General features: G+C 42.1%; 1 protein-coding gene across 3 annotated transcripts in view; it reads left to right on the forward strand.

Annotated features, from left to right (window-relative positions):
* AGBL1 (AGBL carboxypeptidase 1) overlaps nt 1-24,976 on the forward strand; it is an 830,430-nt gene that overhangs the window by 637,506 nt on the left and 167,948 nt on the right. Inside the window, exon 23 of one of the 3 annotated variants that reach the window (XM_068275162.1) lies at nt 20,766-20,849. The exons of the other annotated variants lie outside the window; for them this stretch is intronic. Within the exon in view, the coding sequence (XP_068131263.1) occupies nt 20,766-20,838 (73 nt within the window). The 3' untranslated portion in view covers nt 20,839-20,849. Of the gene's footprint in view, nt 1-20,765; nt 20,850-24,976 lie in introns of those variants that run through there. 3 annotated transcript variants of the gene reach the window in all.

Here is a 24,976-nt window from a genome sequence, read left to right on the forward strand (position 1 = left end):
CTCGATCTACCGGTAGATTGCGATCTACCCTGTCTTATTCAGTGTGAAAGACAACAGAAGCTCAGAGCAGCGGTTGCTTTGAGCAACCATTGTAGTCTTGTTTATTGTGGTGGTTATTGGAAGCTCAGAGCTGCAGTCGCTTTGAGAAACCTTCCTCCCTGTCTATAGTCTACTCTCCTGCTATGATCTGTATTGTCTCTTTCACAAGTGCATCCTGCACTATTTCCTGATATCATGACATCTAGTAACATTTATCTTGCTTAGTGGGATCTGGCAGCACTCTTGTCTTCCCGGCCTCAGTCTCTGTAGCTTGCACGCTGATGTCCTGTGGGGTAACCATAGTAGGGTAGGCATACTGGCCTCTAGTTCATGCTGGGGCTTGGTGTATAGGTGAAGAGCATGGTATTAGATTGGGGTATAGATGCTGAAGGAAGGTGAGAGATCTGCCAAGCCTTACAGTTTGTATAAGTAGTTATTTGGCCTTATCATGACAGTATAGCAGGAGCTGTTGCAGTGTCTTTGTAATAGGAGCTGATACATGAGTGTGTCAGTCTATTCTAAGAACTTGATCAGTCCAAAGTGTACCAATCTGATCTAATGAAACCTAAAAGAGCCAGTAAATTTGGGCACAATCAGCAAATGGAAAATTCAGGAGCGTGCATAGACTCTAATGTTAAGTAGTGGCTACAAGGCGCCAGACCAGAAGTTTGGGCACATTGTTATTTTTTTTTTAAAAAAACATTATCAACTACAAAACAAGGTTTATTTTTCCCATATTTTGTAGTATCCACAACAAAACATGGCTAAGGCTGTTTGGTCGTGGAAGGAGGGGGTTTAAGGATAGGCATGAGGAGGGGGAGGTTTAAGGTTAGGCATCAGGAGGCAGGTTTTAAGGTTAGGCTTGGGGGGAGGGGTGATTAAGGTTAGGCATCGAGGTTGAACAGTTAAAGTTAGGCATGGGGGGGAGGGGGGTTAAAGTTAGGAGTCCATGGTGGGTGGTTAAAGATAGGCATCAATGGGGGTTGTTAGGGTTAGGGATTGGAGTGGGGGGTTAGGGTTAGAGGGAGTATTCTGAGAATGGGGTTATGAGGATTAGCTGTAGTAAAATATTGGTATCATTTACTGATCTTTTACTATTGTATATGGCACTGCTAAAGATTTGCATATCTGTAAATGTACCGATATTGTATTAGCGGCTATTTCGGTTGTAGTGGTTAGGATAAAATACAGTTCTATTACTAAAAGTGCTCTAAATATGGTGTGGTGTGTTGGTTTTTATGATCATATGGTGAAGACAAAAAAGACAGTTCACACTGATGAATGAAAACCATCACAGTTTTGCACTAATAAACATACCTACAATTATTTTTAATAAAAAAATAAAAAAAAATAAAAATGGCAAGAAAGAGGTCTTCCAGATTTGTATTTTCCACATTGAAAGGGTTTCAGGGATTTACACCTGCCTACACTAAGGAATATTATAGGCAAATGTTATGAACTTGATCATAAACACATCACAACAGGGACCTGAAGATAAAATAGGGTGTTTGCTTCCATGCAGAGATCACCATACAAACCAACATGATTTATGTTTGCTGTGGTACAGGGATTATGATGTCACATTCTGAAGATCATTTGCAAGAGTTTGGCAGGCACAGATTTATATGGGAGATCAGTCAAGAAAGCAAGATTGCATGCTGGCTTACTATACATGTACAGCGCTTTTGCTTTTCCTCCGAGTCTTTGTCTATTCCAGTGCTCAGTATACAGAGTATGGGCACATAGAAATATATTTATTTTTTAAAACAAATTACTTATCATGCATAAAAGTTTAATATCTTATTCACTTAACTTAATCATTTAGCTGCTAGCAAGCTTCTTTTCACCTTGACTTATAATGATTTACAGCAATGCTGGAAAAGTTAATTAGATGCGGAGAGTATAAACTATGAAGAAATGCCCTGGACATTGCAGCAATTCTAATTTTCCTTCACTCATACATTAAAATTCATATTAAAATGGATAAAGGAAAATCTGGTTTGGTGGAAGGCTGGTTAAAGTTTACCATACACTTATACATTTCCACCCAATGCTCCAAAATGATTGATTCTTTTATGAAAGGAATTGCTTTAGAAGGGATGGATTCCTACCATACACGGGACATCAATTTCCAATAGATTCCAGCAGGGAATCTAAAAATTGATTGAACACTGGTTGATGCAGAGAAACTCTATAGGCCATCGATCTACCAATGCTCTTACCCCACCCCCAATCGACCTACATTTTTCATCCTGTCAGATTGATACATTCGATCTATTTTTGCTCAAAATCGATGCACAATTGATTGATTTGACATTTTGGGGAATTGATTCCCAGAAGATGATGCTAGGAATCGAAGGGGAAAATTGATGAGTGTATGGGCGCTTTACTCTGGACCACACGTACATAAAATGTAAAATAAATAAATAAAAATATTGATGAAAAAAATGTGTAAACAAATTAAACAAACAAACATGCCGGCAGCGATCAGAGCCCACCAACAGAAAGCTTTGTTGGTGGGCAGTAGGGGTGGGGTATCACTTGTGTGCTGAGTTGTACAGCCTTGCAGCGAGCCTTTAAAGCTGCAGTGGCCTAATTTGTAAAAATTAGCCTGGTCCCTGGGGGGAGGGGGGGGGGGGGGGTAAGACTACGGTCCCTAAGTGGTTAAAAGTGGCCACAGAGAATACAAACAAATATTTGAATATAATGAGATTCACTCAGTAAAATGATTGTTTGTGTAGGAAGATGTAACATTATTTTGCTTTAGAATAGTGGTAAATATTTTATAAATGCCTGAGTGGCCATGGTGGAAAGTTGTATTTGAACATTTTCTTAAACTGATCATTTAACCCTTTGACTGCCATGGATGAGATAGCTCTCAGCAATGTTGTATCCTTCACAGCTGTTACTGAGGCCTATCTTATCAAGGCTGCCAGCGGGTTAAAATAAGCTTATGGCAGCATCAGCTTCTCCCTAGCTTGTTTTAACACCAATGAGCTGCCTCTTGGTGATACCTAGGGACTGTCTGGGTGGCTGGATCAGCTGCAACTTTTACTGTCCCCTCATCAGCTCACCATTTTCCCCATACACATTATTTAAAGGTTTTTTTCAAATATTTTAAAGTAATTTGGTGGGCTTTAATTTTAGCATAATGATAAATAGGATGCTTTGTTATATCTTTGGCATGAATTACCTATTTCTGCTTTTGCGCACGTGCTATTTTACCACCATGAAAGTACACACAATTTTTTTTCTTTATTAATTAAGGTCTCAAACTTTCTGTCAAGTGGTAATAGAGTTAGAGAAGATGTTGTTGTTTTTGTGAGTCCCAGTAATGATTTTAGTGTTTACTTAAAGGAAACATCCAAGCTAAAAAAACAAAACAAACTCCACTTACCTGGGGCTTCCTTCAGCCCCTGGCAGTCGTTCTGTGCCCTCGCCGCAGCTCCGGTGGCTCCCGGTGTCCTTCGCTGTAGAAGCCAACCTCGCCAGGTTGGCTTCCGGGTCGGCTTCTTGTGCGCTCCACGCCACAGGTCACGTGGTCTGTCCGACAGTCATCAGGATTGTACTGCGCAGGTGCAGTAGTTCAGCGCCTGCACAGTATAATCCTGATGACGTTGACTAGACCACGTGGCCCGCACTGTGGAGCGCAGAAGAAGCTGACCCAGAACACGACCTGGCGAAGTCGGCTTCTGCAGCGGGGAAGACCGGTAGCCACCGGAGCTGCGGCGAGGGCACAGAACGACTGCCAGGGGCTGGAGGAAGCCCCAGGTAAGTGGATAAATGAAATTACTTTGGACAACTGTTGATTTGGACATAACGGATAAACAATGTTTTTGGGTTGTTTTCGAAGTGCTTTTAAAGAGGACCTGACCTCTTGCACAGGACAGAAGTAAAACAGAGAGACATGCACCCTGTATGTATTTAGAGCAATAAAATACTCAAAATAACATTGATATTACTTTTTTATCTACTTTTAGGTACATTTTCAAGAGGACATGAAAATTATCTCCAAGGAGATACTGCAGGAGAAAAAGTTAATTGCCTATTGGGCCAATGTCTGCTTCCATGAATCAGGAAGTAGAAACAGTGCAGATATATTATTTTAGGATTTGTATCAGCTGTAACAAAAAAATGTTTTTTGTTTGAAGGTTATTATGCTGTTGTGTATATTTTAAAGCACAGAGAATGTTCTGAGTTCAGATCTGCTTTAGGGCCCTTTTCCACTAGCAATCGCTAGCGTTCACGCTGAACGCTAGCGATTGCTGAATCGCAATTACCGGCGATTCCCCGACGTTCGCGGCCGCGATTTTGCTATGCTGTGCACTGCATAGCAAAATCGCGGCAATTATCGCTCCGCCGCGCGTTCGCGTTCCCCGCAAAAACGAATCGCGGTAGTGGAAATGACCTTCCGCGATTCCCATGTTAAAAAGCAAAGCGTAGCGATTGTAAAATCGCTAGCGGTTTGCGTTTTTGCGATTCAGCCAGCGCAAACGCGCTGGTGGAAAAGGGCCCTTAATGTGTTTTAAACTATTACTTACAACAGTTTATATAATTTTATAACATGTAATAGCAAAAAACCAAATTGTATACTAATTTAAATTGAAGACAACTTTGTATGTATGAAACATATGTATGTAACTCAAGTCATTTGTAAGTATTGGACTTGAATTGGCAATACTATATGTTAATTCTACAGTTTCTCTGTTTTCAGAAAATATAACGTTTAGAGAGCTTTCAATTAATTTTAAAGGGATCCTGAAGCCTACAAAAAAAAAAAACAGTTTTACTCACCTGGGGCTTCTACCAGCCCCTGCCGCTGTCCCATGCCCTTACAGTCACGTTCGGATCCTCCTGTCCCCCGCCCCCAGCTACATTAATTTTCAGCCGACAGGCTTACTGCACCTGCACAGGCCTGGCCACGCGTCTCCTTCTACGCATTCCTGTCCACAGTAATTCCCTGTGCAGGTGCATGATGCTATTGCAGACGGGAACACGTAGAAGTAGACACATGGCCTGGCTTCTCGGGCCTGTCGGCAAAGTGAAAGTAGCTGGCGGCGGGGGACAGGAGGATCCGATCGTGACTGCGAGGGCACAGGACAGTTGCAGGAGACTGACAGAAGCCCCAGGTGAGTAAAATTGTTTTTTTTTTGTAGGCTTAAGTATCTCCTTAACCTTCCTGGTGGTAAGCCCGAGCTGAGCTCGGGCTATGCCGCCGGAAGGCACCGCTCAGGCCCCGCTGGGCCGATTTGCATAATTTTTTTTTAGCTGAACGCAGCTAGCACTTTGCTAGCTGCGTGCAGTGCCCGATCGCCACCGCTACCCGCCGATCTGCCGCTATCCGTCGCGCCGCAGCCGCCCCCCCCCCCCCCAGACCCCGTGCGCTGCCTGGCCAATCAGTGCCAGGCAGCTCTATGGGGTGGATCGGAATCCCCTTTGACGTCACGACGTCGATGACGTCGGTGACGTCATCCCGCCCCGTCGCCATGGCGACGGGGGAAGCCCTCCAGGAGATCCCGTTCTTTGAACGGGATCTCCTGATCGCCGATCGCCGGAGGCGATCGGAGGGGCTGGGGGGATGCCGCTGAGCAGCGGCTATCATGTAGCGAGACTTTGATTTGCTGCCCCCTGGCGATTTTTTAGCAAACCGCCAGGAGGGTTAAGTCTTAATGGTGCATGTGAAAAATTTGATTTCACCACCAGAGTAGCAATTAGTGGGTGAGAAAGAGTTAAAACAAAACTGGAAAAACATCCAACCTTGGACAGCAAACCTTAAGGGCATCTGACCAGAAAGGATTATGGCGGCAGCCATTTTTATTTACTTTTAAACAATGCAAGTTGCCTGGCTGCCCTGTTGATCATCTGCCTCTAATACATTTAGCCTTAGCGCCCCACCAGCAAGCATGCATAAGTTTGAATGCATTTGCCATAATGCTTGTTCCAGGTATGTGAAGCAGTATTGTTGAGTACTAAGGATTAATATCCTGTGCTTACAAATGATCTGCTCTGCTGAAGCAGAGGAGATTTCTGAGCTGACACAGCTGAGAGATCAAGTTATAGTTGTGATTAGTCACAGATGAGAGGGAATTGGCCAGGCTAAACTCTTTAAATACATACAGGGTGCATTTCTCTCTGTTTTCCTTCTGTCCTGTGCAAGAATTCAGGTCCACTTTAAGACTGTTTTTGAGGATGTTTACTTTTACAACAATAAAAAAAAATACAAATTCACCCACAATGCTTTTAAATGAACAATCTAAAATGCAATTTGCTCAGTGGTTCTGTTTTAAGAAGACAAAATTGTGTTTAGTACAATGAAGTAATTGTATGCAATTCTAAGATTTGGATATATTCCTGGATCTATAACTGCTGGCCCCACACCTGTGGAAGCACTAGCAAGTGGCTAACTTATTATCCTACAGTGAGTGACACGGAAACCTCTGCTAAACTTACTTTATGACCCGAGCACTTCACCAGCATTATCACACAATTGCCATTTCAGCTCAGCGCTTTGTTACTTTTTTTCACTTTGGATCCAAAATTGAGTGATTAAAGGCTGAAATGTTACTTTGACCTTTTCATTTTGAAAATAGCAGTGAAGGCAAAACTGTCTGGGGAATATTTATTGTGTTAGAACTACTCCAAGGTGTCTGGTTGCATCTTCACTTGCTGAAAAGCCTGTCTTTACCTTGTTTGTATTGTATCACTTTATATTCCATTCTAAATGGGAAATCACACTGCAAACCGATGCATTACAATTAGCAGATACATCTACCAGGCTACATGCCATAATGTCTTCAAATACCAGCAGCAGACATCTGTTGATCTCCTTTTATATGTCTATAAATTGCACCATGTTCCCAGTGAGAGAGGGTATCAAATAGATCACTCGTTTCTGAAAACAAAATTATGTTTTCCAATGATTTGTAGCTTCAATTAAATTCCCCCTGGAAGGTCTTTATGACACCTCTTCTATCACAATTGCCAGTTTGGTGATCAGATTCATAAGAAGAGAGATTGTCATTGTCAAACTACGTGAATGGAAAGGTTGCAATACCTTTTTACTTAGAGTATTATTTAGGGCCTACGTGTTAACTTATTCACTGTACATATCGCTCAGATCTATAATATTAATAAAGGTTGTGGTATTAGAGAACACAACACAATATGCTTCCAAAAAATAATAATAAATAAAAAAAAAAACAGCTATATCTTTAGCATATCCTTAAAATAAATTAGGATACTTCATTCAACAAAATAAGCAAAGGTCTGTGCTACATATAATAACTTATATTTACACTACTATTAATATTTAGTTTTTGTATAGCGCTGCCACTTTTACAGCACTTTAGGAAATATATAGTTTTGTCACTAACTGTGCCTCAGAGGGGAATCATTTGAAAATGGCTCAAAATGCATCACGTTGAAAGGGCACATGATAAATGTATTTTTACCCAATATTTTATTGTGCACCCTTCTCAAAAGGATGCCCATCAGTGTGGTAGGGTTAGGTATCAGTTAGGGGGGTGGATTAAGGTTAGTCATCACTGGTGTGTTGAGGTTAGGCACCAGCACAGTTAGGGTTAAGGTTAGACACCACCGGGGGGGTTAAGGACAAGGTTAGGCACCACCAGGGAAATCTTACGGTTAGGCATTGGAAGTTGGAGAGTTCTAGGTGAGAGTAGGGTTAGGTCACAGTAAAATATCTGATGACTCGTGTCAGCAGAAGCTGGCACTGTGGGAGAGATGAGGTTTCTGATCACCGTAGGCTCCAATGGATTAGGTGAGCTGTGCTTTCATTTATTCAAGGGGAGCGAGGAGGACACAAGGGGGGATCGAAGGAGATATGGGGACAATTCAGGATGTCCCTAACGTTCCGGCGGGTCGGCGGTTCATATCGGTGGCCGATTGTATGTAGGGATTTGGCATATAAGATGCAATGACTTTTGTATACAGTATGTGTGCATAAAGGAAAAAAGTAAAAAAAATATATATATATCATAGGGATGGAATTCAAAAAATGCATAGGAGGCCAGCAGTGAACTCCTATTCTTTAATGCCCATTAAGAATTCTGACCTGACGTCGGCTGGCCAGCAGGGATGACATTTGCCATGGTGATCGCATTTGTGAACCTGCCTTCCTGTCAGGCCACACAAGTACATGAATGCTACTGGCGAGCTGACTTTAGGCCAGAGCTCATGCTGGGCATTATAGGATGGAACATGGAAGTTTAGAGAACTATGCTGCAGCCCATTCCACCCCCAATTATAAACAATATATAAAGCTAAAATGACCCATATTCATTATATTGGCCCACTAGCAAACCTGAGGGGTATAATTTAATTTGTAAACTAGTATGTACAAATTGCAAAATAAAGTGCTATAAAATTAAATACAAAGATTTATGTGCAAAAGGGGAGTAAAGTTACACATTTGTTTACAAAAATTGTGGAAGGCAGTGGTAAATTGCCCCTCAATTAAAATTATTTTTTTCTTGTTGTCTAATGGTGTAATTCACCTTTAAATGCTCAAACAATGCAACCCCGGGTTGATATAATTTTTTTTTTTTTTTTAAATAGATACTTTACCATCCCAGAAGAAGGAGCGGAATATTAAACTGACTTTTTAATGAATAATTTGAAGTATTAATAAATAGAGACGACTCGAACCTCAGATTTTCGGTTTGCGAACCTCGACTGCAAACCTCCACAAAAAGTTTGGTTCGCGCAAACTTTTGTGAACCGCAATTGACTTCAATGGGGAGGCGAACTTCGAAAACTAGAGACATTTATGCTGGCCACAAAAGTGATGGAAAAGATGTTTCAAGGGGTCTAACATCTGAATTTTTGCATGGGGGAGTGAGATACACGCCAAAAGTCCCGGGGTAAAATCTGTATTTGACGCACAGCAGCGTTTTAAGGGCAGAAATCACAATACATGCTAAATTGGAGGCCTAAAGTGCTTTAAAACATCTTGCATGTGTATACATCAATCAGGTAGTGTAATTAGTGTACTGCTTCACACTGACAGACCAAACTCACTGTGCAATGCACCGCAAACAGCTGTTTGTGTAGTGAAGGCCGTGCTGGACTGGACTGGTGCGCACCATGGACAGAGCACAGGTGATAGCGGTTTTCAAGCCCATATGGTCGCTGGGCTGTGGTAGCTCAATGACAGAACAACAGTGACTTGGTCTTTCCACAATGAAGCAACAACCTTATTATCTTGGGTGTGCCCCTCGAGACACTCATATAGGTCTGGTCATTAGAGATGTCCCGAACGGTTCGCCGGCGAACGGTTCCAGGCGAACTTTGGGTGGTTCGCCTTCGCCGGCGAAGGCGAACTTTTGCGGAAGTTTGATTCACCCCATAATGCTCCATTGAGCAGAACTTTGACCCTTTACATCACAGTCAGCAGGCACATTATCACCAATCAGACTACACTCACTCTTTGAGCCCCACCCCCTTATAAAAGGCAAGGTTCTCCTGTCATTTTACTCACTTGTCTGCCTACAGTAATTAGTTAAGGGACAGCTGCTGACAGACTCTGCTAGGGAGAGTTTAGTTAGGCTCTTGTAGGCTTGTTCCTTGCTGATTGTTATTCCTTATATTACCCTCACGCCCTCCTCCCTCACTCCCGCCTCCCAGAGGGAGGAGGGTCTCATCTTCCAGGGAATTGTAGTATTTCAAAAGCCAGCTTACATACCATGGCTGGAAATTGAACCCAGGTCTGAGTGTGTGGTAGGTAACTCACTTAACCACTATACCCCCACCAACACTGAAGCCAGCCTAGCATGTACCATTATGATCAATCCAAGAGAAAAATTAGCTTGCTTAAGGATTTGTAGCATGTCAAAAGCCAACTCACATTGGCTGGGAATAGAACCCAGGTCTCAGTGTGTGGTAGGTAACTCACTTAACCACTATACCACCACCAACACTACATGCTGAAGCCAGCCTAGCATGTACCATTATGATATATCCAAGATAAAAATTAGCTTGCTTAAGGATTTGTAGCATGTCAAAAGCCAACTCACCTTGGCTGGTAATAGAACTTTTGATGTGTATTTCACTCAACCATGTCTTCCTCCAGGTATTACACCCCTTGAAACATCTTTTCTATCATTTTTCCAGTCAGCAGATATTTTTCAAAATTTTTAAGATCGCCTCCCCCATTGAAGTCTAATTCGGGCGAACCGAACCTTTCGCGAAAATCGGAGGTTCGCGACATCTACTAAACATTGCTTCATTGTGATACGCAAGTCCCTTCACCGCAGCAAGGTAACGATAACTAAGGGGAGTGGACACATGTACATGCCTTTTGTTTTGTTGTTGCAGCTGCAGTGCAGCCAGAAAAATTAGGCAGGCATGTACACGCACCAGAAAAAATATTATAGCGGCCGCTGCTAGCAGCAGCCTTAAAAATTCAGGAATCCGCCTGGAGTCCTGGACCCTGTTGGTGGTGGTGGAGAAGGCAGTCAAGCGGCCTGCAGGAAGAGATGCTGTGTGGGGAGCGACTTAGTCTTGGGGCAGGCAGTCACACAGCGTGCAGGCAGAGATGCTGTGTGTTAGGACTGACTTAGTCTTCGGGCAGGCATGACCCTGCTTTGCAGACCACGTGATCAGATGGACCCTAACCCAATGCTGTGTGCCAGAGATGACACCACTTGCCTTTCAACATCACGGTACAGTTTAGGTATCACCTTTTTTGATAAATAGTTGCAGCCTGGTATCTTCCACTGCGGTGTGTGGCTTTGCTTTTGTGTGCTGTTTATTCTCAGGTGGTCATCCCATTGCAATTTGTGCTTTGTCATCATGTGCCTTCGTAAGGAAGTTGTCTTCGTAAGGTAGTGTCTTGGTCTTTCCACGGCTCAATTTTTGGTGGCAGAGAGTATAGATGGCATTGCTCTTTTCTGAGGCAGACACACAAAAAAAATTCCGCAATGCTGAGCCCTGGGGTGAAGACACTTTGGTGGTGGCGGCCGACGGAGTGTTAAGTGGGGTGCCAGAATCACAGCAGGAGGTGGAAGCTATGTCACGTTTTCGTGCGGAAGCTGAGGAAGATGAGGTGTTTTGTGTTAAATAGTCAACTATGTCCTGACAATCTTGGGGGTTGATGGCACGCGCCTTCTGAACACTGTACTTTGGTCCAGGGCTGCACAAAATCATGACAGCACGCAACAAAACAGAGCTGCCGGGTGGCCTGCCTCTGCCTGTTTTGCCCATATTGGGATGAAGTGAAAAGTATGCATGTACTGACTTGACTAATACAATGTTCAGTCACACAGGTGCAGCAAACAGGTATGCAGTGACTGGTATCAATACAATGTGCAGCTGTCACACACACAGGTACCATGAACAGGTGCAGTGACAGACTGGCATATAACACTGCATATGTTCACATAGGTAGGTAGGTGTACTGAACAGGTGGGCATGCAGTGACTGATATTACAAATGTGCAGCTGTCACACACACAGGTACCGTGAACAGGTGCAGTGACTGACTGGCATATAACACTGTGTGCGCTCACGTAGGTAGGTAGGTGCACTGAACAGGTGGGTATGCAGTGATTGGTATTACAAATGTGCAGCTGTCACACACACAGGTAGTCACTGAATGTGCTGGGCCTGGCAGTGGAGCAGTAGGAATTACCAAGGGGCCAAGGTCCAGCAGCTGCGACTGACTGACTGATATGCAACACAAGTGTCTGTGGGACACACACAAAAAAAAAATCACAAGAACAACATTAGCTCTCAAAAGAGCTGTTGAGGATGAGGAGTGCTTTTTAGCAATAAGTATCAGCAAGAAAGAGCAAACTAACAAGCCTAACACAAGAGCCTAACTAAGCTTTCCCTATGTCAGCAGGTTCTCTCCCTTCTCTAATTACTGCAGCCACATGAGTGAGTGAAAAGGCTGACGCTGCCTGCCTTTTATAAGGGGGGGGGGGGGGCTCCAGGAGGGAGGGAGTGTAGCCTTATTGGCTACCCTGTGTCTGCTGACTGTGACGTATAGGGTCAAAGTTGATCCCAATGATGTAGTATAGGGGGCGGGTCGAACTCGCATATAGTTCGCTGTTCACCGTGAACGCGAACCACCGAAGTTCGCGCGAATAAGTTCACGGGCTATCTCTATTAATAAATAAATGGAAAATGTGCATACAGATGTCTGGCTCACTTTATGGAGATTGACTGATCTAGGAATTTTCCCTGTTTTGTGTTTATCCCGGAAAAGAGCATTTGTGACAAATAAGTCAGGATTGGTTTGAGATGCTTTAACCATACATTTATGTACATTGGAATAAAAAGTCTGGAACACTTTATTTATTGTAAATGAATATGTATTTGACGTTTGCTCTGAAGTATAGATAGAGCAAATGGTATACTAGGTTTTGAATTGCTTTAATTTTTTTTTCAGTTATGCTTTATTGCGTTATCTAGTTTTAATAAGAAAAGTGTAATAATATTGTATTTTCCGATACTATTAAAATGTGCCCTATATCATTGTGTAATATTATTACGTTTCAAAAAAACAGGTTTTGATGGGAAAAAAAATTACACTTTGAAGAGGAACCTTAGCTAAAAGGAGGAACAAATAAATCAATACATTGCAAAGTATAGAAGAGAGATCAAGAAATTATTGATATTTGCCATGTAATTTGTTCATATTGTTTCATCCACAATTAGCATGCTAGTAACTATCTTTGCTACTGGCAGACATGAAAAAAACAGAAAGCACTAACTGCCTTTACCTATAACCACACCCCTTAAGGGGTACCTAAACCAAATGTAAAAAATGTGTTTCACTTACCTGGGGCAGTAGTCCGCCAGCGAAAATGAAACTCAGCTGCGGCATGTGAATGGAGGATTGTTCAGGAGCGGCATGGGAACAGGATGGCTGCAGGGAGCTGAGGAGCGGCATGGGAACAGGATGGCTGCAGTGGGCTGGTACCAAACCCCTGCAGCTATCCTGTTCCAACGCTGCTCCTCAACAATCCTCCGTTCCCACACCATGGCTGAGTTTCGTTTTCGCTGGTGGGCCATTGCGCCTGCTCAGCCCTGGCCATCCGTATACTTGTCCGTGTTGCCATCCGCAATAGCGTCCTGCACAGGCGCAGGATGCTATTGTGGACGGTAATGTGAACAAGTATATGGATGACCAGGGCTGCGCAGGTGCAGTGGCCCGCCGACTCCCATTCGAGCAAAAACGGAGGATCATTGAGGGGCGGCATGGGCACAGGACGGCTGCAGGGGGCTGGTAGAAGCCCCAGGTAAGTGAATCCATTTGGTTTAAGTTGCCTTTAACAATGCGATAGGCTAAAAGGTTGTTTTTTATAGACATACATGTGCACAGAGGGAGACACTGGTTGCTTGACAGTTGGAAACAGCTGTTATTTCCCACAATGCAAACAAGGCCCACAGACAGGAAACTGTCAGGACCTAGGTCCTGACATCACACTGTGGGAGGGGTTTCACCCACAATATCAGCCATACAGACCCCCCCTGGTAATCTATTCGAGAAAAGGTAAAGATTTTGCATCGGAAAAAGGGTATCGGCTACTGACTGGGATGAAGTTACAGTTTCTCTTTAAGCAGAAGAGATAGCATACCTGAAGAAAATATAAACTTATGAGGTAAACAACTGTATCCATGATTTAACCATAAATAGGACTTTCTTGGATCCCACACAGTTCTGTTTAGATTTTAAAGGTTAATGATCTAGGTTTTAAGATTTGACTATGTGAGGTTAATAATTATAACTTTCCAATGTTTATTCAGCTGAGTCCCATCTTGAACATCTTGAACTATTGAACTTTTTCTGAACCATGCATTAAAAAATGTTTCTCAGCCACACAGGGTATTTATGAGCTTAATTAGTTAGTGAGCATTACTCCACAATCGGACAGCAGTCCAACTGCAGAGAAACATAATTTAGAGCCCTGGTTTACTAAACCTTTAACTGAGTGGAAAAAAGTAAAACAGTCTAAGTAGGATTTGGACTTTATCTCATTATGCTACTTACCACACCAGGGTTCCCTTTACCTCCCTGAGGGTCTGATTGTGTCAGGATTTTTGCTACTAAAAGCAGTACAAGTTTAAAAATAAGCTGTAACCACTTCAGCCTTCAGTCATTTTTCCCCTTATGCATCCGAGCAATTTTCACCTCCCATTCATTCGCCAATAACTGTATCACTACTTATCACAATAAATTGATCTATATCTGTTTTTTTCCGCCACCAATTAGGCTTTCTTTGGGTGGTACATTTTTCTAAGAACTATTTTTTTCTAAATGCATTTTAATCGGGAATATTACGAAAAAATGGGAAAAAAAATCATTATTTCTCAGATTTCGGCCATTATAGCTTTAAACTAATACATGCTACCATAATTAAAACCTATGTATTTTATTTGCCCATTTGCTGCGGTTATTACACCATTTTAATTATGTGCCTTATTTGGAATTAAATTAATATTTTATTGGAATAGCGTCCATCGCTATTTACAAGTTTATAATTTAGAAAATATTAGTAATATACCCTCTTCACATGCATATTAATAAACTTCAGACCCTTAGGTAACTATTTATGTTTTTTTTATTGAAATCGTTTTTTTCATTAGAAATTTTATTTGGGTAATTCTCGTTGTAGTAGGTAAACAGTTAATTTTAAATGTAATAATGTGTGTTTATTTAATAAAAAAATGCATGTAGATGTTATTTTACTATTTGGCCACAAGATGGCCACAGTATTTTTTTCTTAGTCCTGGAAGTGAGCACTCTCGCTTCCAGGAAGTATAGGGAGGATGGGAAACTTTTTTTTCTTCAGAAAGATAGCAGCTTCTCAAAGAAGCCATCTGTCTTTTACTGGGGACTTAGATCAATGAATGGGAACTATGTTCCCATTCATTGATCTCTGGGATAACGGGCGGTGGCACAGGAGCATGCAGCATTACAGCAGCAGCCTTCTGGACGTAGTAGAAACGTCCAAAAGGCTAAAGTAGTTAAAGTGAACCTCCGGACTAAAAATCGACTCAGCAGCACTGAAAAAGTTTGGTGTTTCTTTAACAGTTTCACAGCATCAGAACTTTGTTTCTCTTTTACAAGCCTTATTTTTAGCTGCACAGAAGAAAACTGCCCGGGCTTTTTTCCCCTGATGCTGTGCAAAGCATTATGGGATTTCTGATGTTTTTGTTCTAGTTCTGCTGTTTTGGTGCAATTTTTTTTTTTTTTAACATTTTGAATTTGACATTTGAAGCCTAGCGTGTGCAGCTGGGAGGGGTAATCAGGACACAGGACAGTTGGAACTGTGTCTCCTGCTCCTTGTCCCCTCCTTTCAACCAAAAAGATGGCTGCCCCCATGACAAAGATGGCAGCCCCCATGCATCACAAATATTTGCCTGTTCTTTTAAAACAGGGTGGGTAAGAGATTATATTACTTATATATTCTAATTAACATAACTAATGTAACTTGATGACAGTATGTTTGTTTAGGCTGAAGTTCCCCTTTAAAGAGAACCTGAACTGAAAATTAAGAGCCAAAATAAACATAAACACATCATACTTACCTCCTGTGTAGTCTACTCATCAATCTTTTTCTCCTCTCCTGCGTCCTGTTTGTCCACTGTGATTCTCTGTCCTCCATTTTAAAAATAGCCATTACCCCACAACAGATTCCTGGACAGCACACTGTTAAACTGTAATATCGCCCACTTGAACCATAGGTAAACATCGAAATTACCTTGCACATTCAGTTGTAACTGACAGCAGCTGATATATAACTGACAGCAACTAGTATATTTCAGTTCTGACAAAATCTTGACAGAAGTGGAAGGGATCACTGTAAGAAGCAAATGGTAAGCTTCTGAGAGAAACTGATGGTGAGGTAAGTATGTAATATTCATTTGCAGCTACATCATATGTTTATATTAAATAATTTTACTCAGTTCAGGTTCCCTTTCAGTTCAAAAATATTGAAATAATCAGATCGCCAGTATAATGAATATAGGCAGCCAGAGAGGACCCCCGTCCTAGTATAGGTAGCCAGGGAGTCAACCCCCCCCCCCCCCAGAATATGTAGTTAGAGGTTGTCCGCCATAAAGTATAGCCAGCCAGTGCCCATTTCCAGTGTAAGTAGTAAGAAAGTTCTCCACCAGTATAGGAAGCAAGAGAGTCCAATACTGTTAGCCAGATAGCCTGACAGGATGCCCCAATCCCCTATGCATAGTGCACAGTGGGAAAGAATACAACTTCTCTCCCCAGGATCCGGCCACATGCAGCATGTGTTCATCCTGTCCTATATTGTCATCATGTGACAGATGGAGCTCTCACCATAGTGATAGGGCACCTAGCAGAAACTGATAAAAATGGGCTGCATGTACCCTGATCCTCGGAAGGTATGTTGTATACCACGCTGCTGTGCTTTTTGCACACTCCCTGCACATTGGTGGTTTCCCCAAGTGTGGCTCGGGAGTTACTGCTTTCTGCACTTAAAAGTTACTTTGCATTATTGTATCTTTTGTTCATCTTTGAATTACCCCATAGTAAAAAAAAACAAAAAAAGCAAACAAACAAAAAAAACTCATACGTTAAAGCGGAATATAACCCTGCATTTCAACTTTGCTCTAAAACATTATTTACAGTATATTATATGCAACCAGCATTTTTTTTACTAGACCAGCATTGGAAGGGTTACACAGAGCTTTAAAGTTCCTGGAGAGAACTGCAGACGCATCCGAAGCTTACATAGATACATTTTGTTTGCATAAATGTATCTAAGTGTTGAATGTGACTCACTCTCTCTGACTGAGAAGGAGCTGGAGGACAGCCAAAGAGTGTGTAACATTTATCACTTGTTACATTCTATTTAGTTAAATGTATCTATCTGAACTTCTGCATATCTCTCCACGGAACTTTAAACCTCTGTGTTTAACCCTTCCAATGCTGGTCTAGTAAAAAAAATGCTGGTTGCATATAATATGCTGTAAATAATGTTTTAGAGCAAAGTTGAAATGCAGGGTTATATTCCGCGTTAAGTGTGCTATTGAAATGTTCAGAATTTTCTTTGTGTGTGAAAGTGGATGTTCAGGCACAGAAATTGAACAGCTTTCAAAGCTATGTGGCAAAGGTGCAATCTTGTAGTATATTATTGTGTAGTATGTGTTTGTATTTTTTATTATCACATCTACCTGTATTTTTCGGACTATAAGACGCTCCGGACTATAAGACGCACCCAGGTTTAGAGCATAAAAATCATGGAAAATAAAACTTTTACTAAACCTGGTGCGTCCATGGTCCAGGAGCAACTTCTATGTGTTCTGCCCCAATTATCGTACCCCTTGTGTCTTCCTTGTACCTCTGGAGAGGGAAGACAGTGCTAGCAGGAGGATGCCTCGCTGAAAAGATGCTGATTTTCATCACAAACGCCAGCAGATTGCTTGGAGCATTTTAGGGAAAACTTGGGCAGCAGCATTAAATCTGCAGAGGATGAGACTCTTCACAGGGATCCGATGTCCTCTGGTGTCCTGTCCCCCTGTCCTTGGCCCCCTCTGGTGTTACTGTCCATCATCCCCCCTGATGCCTCTGCCCCTTTAACATAGATCCTGAGACCACTGCAGATTACGGTAACAGCAGGTACCGGTATACACAAACCTAAGAAAGTGGCCGCACTGGTGTACACTGTACCCTTTGTCCACCCCCTCTGGTGTCGCTGTCCATCATCCCATGTGATGCCTCTGCCCCTTTAAAATAGATCTTGAGACCGCTGCAGATTAACAACAAGTTTCGGTATACACAAACCTAGGAAAGTGGCAGCACAGCTTCACATATCCCTCCTGCACTTTGGTATCATTTACCTCCCCGACGGAGATCGCTGCAGATGACCGGCAAGTTTTTTCACTGCACAAGAAAACGACACACAGCTTCAGAACGCAATGTCCAATCAGGCGAGGGACGCTGCACGAGGCAGCCAATCACAGCCTTCCCGATAGTCCTGAAGGCAGGACAAGGGCTCTCTCAGCGGGGCTGGTGATTGGGAGTAAGCAGGGAGCAGAGAGGGCTGTGATTGGCTGTCTCGCGCAGTGCCCCTCGCCTGATTGGACATTGCGTTCTGAAGCTGTGTGTCGCCTTCCCGTGCCGTGAAAAAACTTGCCGGTCATCTGCAGCGCTCTCGGTCGGGGAGGCAAATGATACCGAAGTGCAGGAGGGATATGTGAAGCTGTGTGGCCACTTTCCTAGGTTTGTGTATACCGAAACTTGCTGTTAATCTGCAGCGGTCTCAAGATCTATTTTAAAGGGGCAGAGGCATCACGGGGGATGATGGACAGCGACACCAGAGGGGGTGGACAAAGGGGACAGTGTACACCCGAGGGGATGATGGACAGAGGGGGACAGCAGACAACAGTGGGGACAAAGGAAAGGACAGCGCCAGTCAAAAAATGTAGTATTCGGACTATAAGACGCACCAACTTCCCCCCCCCCCCCACTTTTGGGGGAGAAAAAGTGCGTCTTATAGTCCGAAAAATACGGTATATCCATATAAGGTCCTGTTTAACAATTCAGGCCCAAGTGCTGTACAGACATGTCACTAGTCTCTCGGATAAGGACATGTTTTGTTGCTATGGAGTGAGAAGGAGGCGGCCCTTTAAATGTTCATTCTAAACCTTAGCATTATATACTGTATATCTATTAACCAATATTGTATAATTATCACTATATTAAACAATAGCTTTGATATCTGAATCTCATGACATCGTACAGATATAATTTCTCATCCGGCAGGGCCCTTGTCCAAATGTAGAGATCAAAATCCGTCAATGATATATCATTTGATTAAAATCTCAAAACATTCAACATATAACAGGCAGCCTGAACCATCTAGCATGTCTAAAGGCTCATACACACATCAGACTATAGTCTTTGGAAAATGAAAGACCACCGACCAATATTACCACCCTTCATGTAGTATGAGAGCCATACCTACAGAGTCTATTCTATGGAGCTGAAGTCCCCATCAGACAGAAATCTTTGCAAGATGCTGCACACATAGATTCTGTACAGACACAAAAGATCAGTATCTGCAAAAGATCTGTTCCTGCCAAAATCCGTTCCTGCAAATTGCATTCATAGTCTATGAGATCTGCAGATCATCATACACACCTTGTTTAACTGACATTCATCTGCAGATCAGACAATCATCTGCAGATCTGAAAATCCATCCTGGTGGATCTGATCTGCAGATTAATGTCTGTTAAACAAGGTGTGTATGAGGATCTGCAGATATCATAGGCTATGAATGCATTTTGCAGGAACAGATATTTTGCAGGAACAGATCTTTTGCAGATACTGATCTTTTAAATGTCTACAGCATCTTTGTGTGCAGCATCTTACAAAGATTTCTATCTGATGAGGAGTTCAGCTCAATAGAATAGACTGTGTAGGTATGGCTCTCATAATACATGGAAGGGGTTAAAATTGGTCTGTGGTCTTTCATTTTCCAAAGACTATGGTCTGATGTGTGTATGTGGCCTTAGGCTTTAGTGATCAGGTTTAGGAACAATTGGCTGGGTGGGGATCACAAACCATGATGATGCATATATTCACTTTTTTTACACAACTCAATTTCAAGCAATGGTTTTGTTTAGCAAAATCTATGGTGTGTATTTAACTTCCAGGAGTTGTTAAGGTGGTGTTTAATTTGAAAATCACTAAACCTGGTGTGTCTATGGTGCAGGGGCATCTTATGGATGTTCTCCCCCCAATTATTTGTCCCCTTGTACCTCTTGTGTCCACCTTGTACATTCTGTGTCCCTCTGTGTCCTCCTGTGTCCCCTATGTGTCCCCCTGTGTCCCCATGTGTCTGCATCTATCCCCCTTGTGTCCTCCTCCATGCCCCTTTGTGTTCCCCTTTGTCCTTGTTTGTCCCCTGTATCCTTCTTAATTTCCCTTTGTGTCCTCTTTTGTCCCCTGTGTCGACCTTTATCCCTCTTTGTAGCCTCTTTTTATCCTATGTCCTCCTTCAACTCCCCTTGTGTCCTATTTTGCCCTGTGTCCACCTTTATCCCTCTTTGTGTCCTCATTTGTCCCTGAGTGCCGCTTTGTGTACCCCTGTGTCATCGCCTACTTCTCCACTCCCCCATGCTGAGAGAAAAGTAGTAAGAACCAATTGCATCTCTTACCCGATCCAAGGGAGCCCACAGCAATCAGCTGCTGATTTTCTACCTCACTCGTCCCCCTAGTGTCAGTTGCGTATGATGATAAAACCAGGAAAAGCTGACACTAGGGGAAGAATGAGGGAGAGGAGAAGCAGTTGATTGCCACAGGCTCCCTCGGATCAGGTGAGAGATGTGATTGGCTCTCACTGCTTTTAATTAAGCACTGGTGGAGCGGAGGAGGAGACAGGGACACAGACTGTGCAGGGAGCCCCTGACGTCCAAGCAAGGCAGTGTCATTTGAATCATTAGGTGTTCGTAATTTGGGACTCCCTGTATTCGGAATATAAGATGCAGTGACTTTTTCTCCCCACTTTTAGGGTAGAAAAAGTGCATCTAATATTTCAAAAAATATGGGTAATTGTATAAGAGATGTATTTTCCTCTAAGCTCTATTTACCTTATGTGGGTGGTAGATCAGGGGTAAAAGTTTTGGGAAACATTCCATATAATTTAGTCTGCAAAACTGAATTTGCATTTGGATGAGTCTTGAAAGATTTGTTTTTCATGCTGACCATTCTGCTTCCAGCTCTCCTGAACTTTGGCTTCCCTCTCCGGCATTCTCGGCATTGGACATGTTATCCGGTTGCTCTGTAACTTGAAGTCCCAGAGGAGGCTTTGTATGTGTATTACAGTCAAGAAGTGTGCAGGTCTCTTAAAAGAAGCTGAAAAAGAATGCATTTGCTTGCTTAATTAAAATGGAAACCCTCTGCATTTCAATACAAATAATTTGGCTGAGTTAAATGAGATAGGAGTTTGAGAATGTAATAATTTAGGGCTACAGCGTGATATCCCTGGATGCTGGAAGTTTACTGGGGTCTGATATCATCCAAATGTGTGGCTGGCATGGATAGATAAGGCTGTAAATGGAGTAGTTTTTCCTTTTTAACAGATGTCGCAGTCAGCTCATTCTCAATTCCCTTGGAGACTTAACATATCTAAGCTACGTAAAAATAATTAATTGGAGGTTTTTTTTTACTCCTAAGTAATATCTTGTGTGCATTTAGAAATATATTCATGACTCTGACCAGGACCTAGAAAAGCAATGTTATGCTAATACATTCCCACGGGAAAACAGAACTGAGTTTAGCTTATATAGTACATTTAGACAGAGCAATATGTTTCATACTGGAAAGATAATGTCATCATTTCACATAACTGGCAGTGATGGAACATACAGATGTCAGGTGGATTGGTGGAAAAACAGCAGGAGTTATAAATGCATGATGTGCAGGAATCTCCCTCTCATCCGCCCCCCTCCTAACTAAACTGCATAAGGAGCTGCAAAGGAAGTTTAAAATATGCAAACACTAGTGCACGTGACATGACAGGCGGGGGCCCCGAGCACTGCCACTACTTGGGAACCCTAAACCAGCATGTAACACAACCCTATTATGTTACATGCTGGTTTGGGGGTCCCGAGTAGTGGCAGTGCTTGGGGCCCCCACCTGTTATGTGCACTAGTGTTTGCATACAATGTACTAAGAACATAATTTAAATAATGTGATAGCCAGGACAAATGTGGAAACAAAATGTTTGGGTTTTAACCAAAGTTTAAGAACTAAAGGGGATAGAATTTGAGAAATAATGTTTTTTTTTTTTATTTCGTTGTTTTTCCCTTTAAAATTAATAGAAAATAAACTATATCACTAATTTGTGGCAAAAAATGTCAGATAAAGGTCATTAAGGTATGATAAGCAGTTACAAAGTTATTGCCGAATGAGTGAGAGGAGCAATAAAAGGTGAAAATTCTTGTTAGTGGGAAGGGTACAGGAGATTGTGGAATGAAGTGTTAAAGGGAACCAGAGACGAAGCCCCCTTGTGTATTTTACCATATATATCAGTAAGAACATTAGAGAAACCACTTACCATGCTCTCTGTCTCATCCTCACTGCTAAAAGTGTCTGTTATCAGCTGTGATAAGAATCCCAGACTGAGCATTCAGTCTGGCTTTGCAGGGAATAATTATAGCTGAGTCATTATAGCAGAGCCACAAGGGGGCAGACTTGAGCTTGAAAAGACACCAGAGAAGATAGACTCAGCTATAATCTTTCTGTAGCAAAGCTAGACTGAGTGCTCAGTCGGAGATTCTTATCAGAGGTGATAACAGTCAGATTAAACAGAGAACAATGAAACAAAGAGCAGATTAGGTGTTTAATGTCATGCTCCCACTGATTTATAAGGTAAAATACAAGAGGGTGCTTCATCTCTGGTTCTCTTTAAAGGGCATATGTGTCCAACCTGAAGAGGTGGACTTGTAGTAGCTGTAAGTCCTCTATCTTAACAAGAAACTACCAGGGCATTAAACGTCTGAAGTCTGTATGGACAAGTGTAAAGCTATTATGTTTCAAAGGTAATGCCTATACATTACATCAAGCAACATGATTTGAGGTTTAGTTGGGCTTTACATTTTAAGGTCTCTGAGGCAAAGGCTAGGGTCATGATGTAGGCGGTCAAAAAGCGTGAAGTGACATGTCCAGAAGCAGGCAGGAGTGGATTGCAAGGGAAAAGTCATGAGTAGTTAGTGGGAAACAACAAGGTAGGGAGTAGGGATTCAGAGTTGTCCACAGAAAACACAGTCAGAGATCAGTACTAACATTGCTGATAACAATCTGTGACCTGTAGTGTTGAAGAGCTAAATGTCCTATTTGACCCTTTATGCGTAAATGAGACCCAAGATAGCTGACTTGCCCCGCCTTCACCTCAGTATGACTAAGGCTGACTTTATCTTTTCGTTTGGACTTCCAGTGTCAGCCCTGAAAGTGAATTCTCAGTGTGGAATAAATTAAGAAATGTTCTTTTACTGATATGAATATATAGAGAATTTATTTCAGAGATGGACTTCAGTATCATGACAAAAAGTCCATTTTGTCCTATCATAGCTTATCACGCGTTTCACTGGCACTTTAACAATACGTCCTAAATCTTTTATTTGGTACAAATCCATGGAAAGACAGACTTTCCTTTACTACTGATGTTCTTGTCTTGAAAGCAATGAAGTTGAATTTGACTCTAACTGTGTAGAGTTCTTAGAGTAACGTGTTGAAACTGGGAAAGGATGACTATCCACGGTCTGGCAGAAACTTCTTGATGACCCAGATAATCTGATCCCAGGATGTCTGTATCCAGGAGAGGTGATTGCATTTCTTTTGTGACTCCGAAATCCATATCTATCTGGTTAATCATTGTTCTTTTATTCAAGCTTGATACACACGTCTGAAGAAGAATCTGTCATTTTAGACACAAAACGAAGCTGTTAAAACTGTGACTGAACATCTCCTACAAATAGAATTCAGGCAAAGGGAGTTTTCTGACTCTGAAAGCCCGTGTGTAACATTAGCTATAAATACATTTTGTTATCGTACAAATGAAAGGTTTCAGGCTTGTAAACGTGTTGAATTGAGTTATTGGGCGATGTCAGTTTCTTCCTTGTGATCTTACTTCCCTCATCCAATGTGCCCTCAAAGCATTTTCCATTTCATCTCACCTAAAACACAGATGCCTTTTTTTTTTATAAGATATTATTTTAGGCTGGCTCACATTTCTGGAGATCAGCTGAGACAACAGGAGGAAAGAGCTGGGGGTTGAGGGGAATGTGTTTTGCAGTGCGATTTGCAGCCAGAGATTTATCAAAAGCCCATCACTTCAGAATGATGGCTGGGGAAATTGCATCATCCGTATATATGTCTGGGGAGGAGATACCAGACAGGGAGATATTTCTGCAAAATGAAGTGCTGCTTCTCAAGTGCCTTCTCTTTGGAAAAAAAATAAAAAATAAAGGATCTTGGGATGGATGATACACTGATTCATTACTATAACGTATGTATGGATGATATGCAGCAGAATTACCTATGAGAAGAAGGCAGCGCCGATAACATAGCTAAACACCATGTAAACAAATAATCTATGCATGTAAATATTAGTAGCCAGCCGGCATTAGATGAGTTAAAAGAGCCTGTGGATAGAATGGCTACTGATACGTCTTGTGTTTTATGCGCTGCTTTTCAACATCAAACAACAAATGTTAAGAATATTGCTCTATAAAATATACATTAGAAGAATATCTGTCCTGAATAGAATATGAATTTATTGGTTTGAAAAGAATTCTTTCCATGGCAGATCCACTGAATGCAGCCAAGATGTTAAAGAAAATTTAAAGAAAGAGGCGCAAGGAGGTGGCCGTATTTATTGCCACATAGCTATGTTGGTTACTTGGCTGACTTGCTGAACTTTTGCCTTCAGTGTGTCTGAATCAAGCACTTGGAATTAGTATGCAGTCAGTGAAGTTGCAGCACATGATATGGATACTCGCTCCAGATCAGTAATTCATAAAGCATTAGAAACAGTGAATCAGCATAACATCCAGGCAAGCATCATTTTAAAAAAGAATGAGAATAGAACAAAACATTCTAATAAGCATCAGGCCTCTCTTACATGAGCAGCCACAGGCCATGAATCATCTGCCTGTCAGCTACTCCCATCCATCGACCAGCACTTGCCATCCCTCGGGACAGTTTGTGGACAGGCGGCCCCTCATGGAGTTGCATCTGAACACAGCGCTTGACATAATCAGTCACAACATGAGATGGCGCATGGGGTGTTACCAAATAATATATGTAACATATTGTAAGTAAATCAAAAGTTTGTCTTCTTAAAACAGAAGGTATTTGCGATAATTCAGATTGGAGTGAGTATATGATGCCTCCCACAATGCATCACTGCTGAATATGCTAATTATCC

The sequence above is a fragment of the Hyperolius riggenbachi genome, chromosome 3 (genome assembly GCF_040937935.1).
Source record: "Hyperolius riggenbachi isolate aHypRig1 chromosome 3, aHypRig1.pri, whole genome shotgun sequence".
Classification (NCBI taxonomy): domain Eukaryota; kingdom Metazoa; phylum Chordata; class Amphibia; order Anura; family Hyperoliidae; genus Hyperolius; species Hyperolius riggenbachi.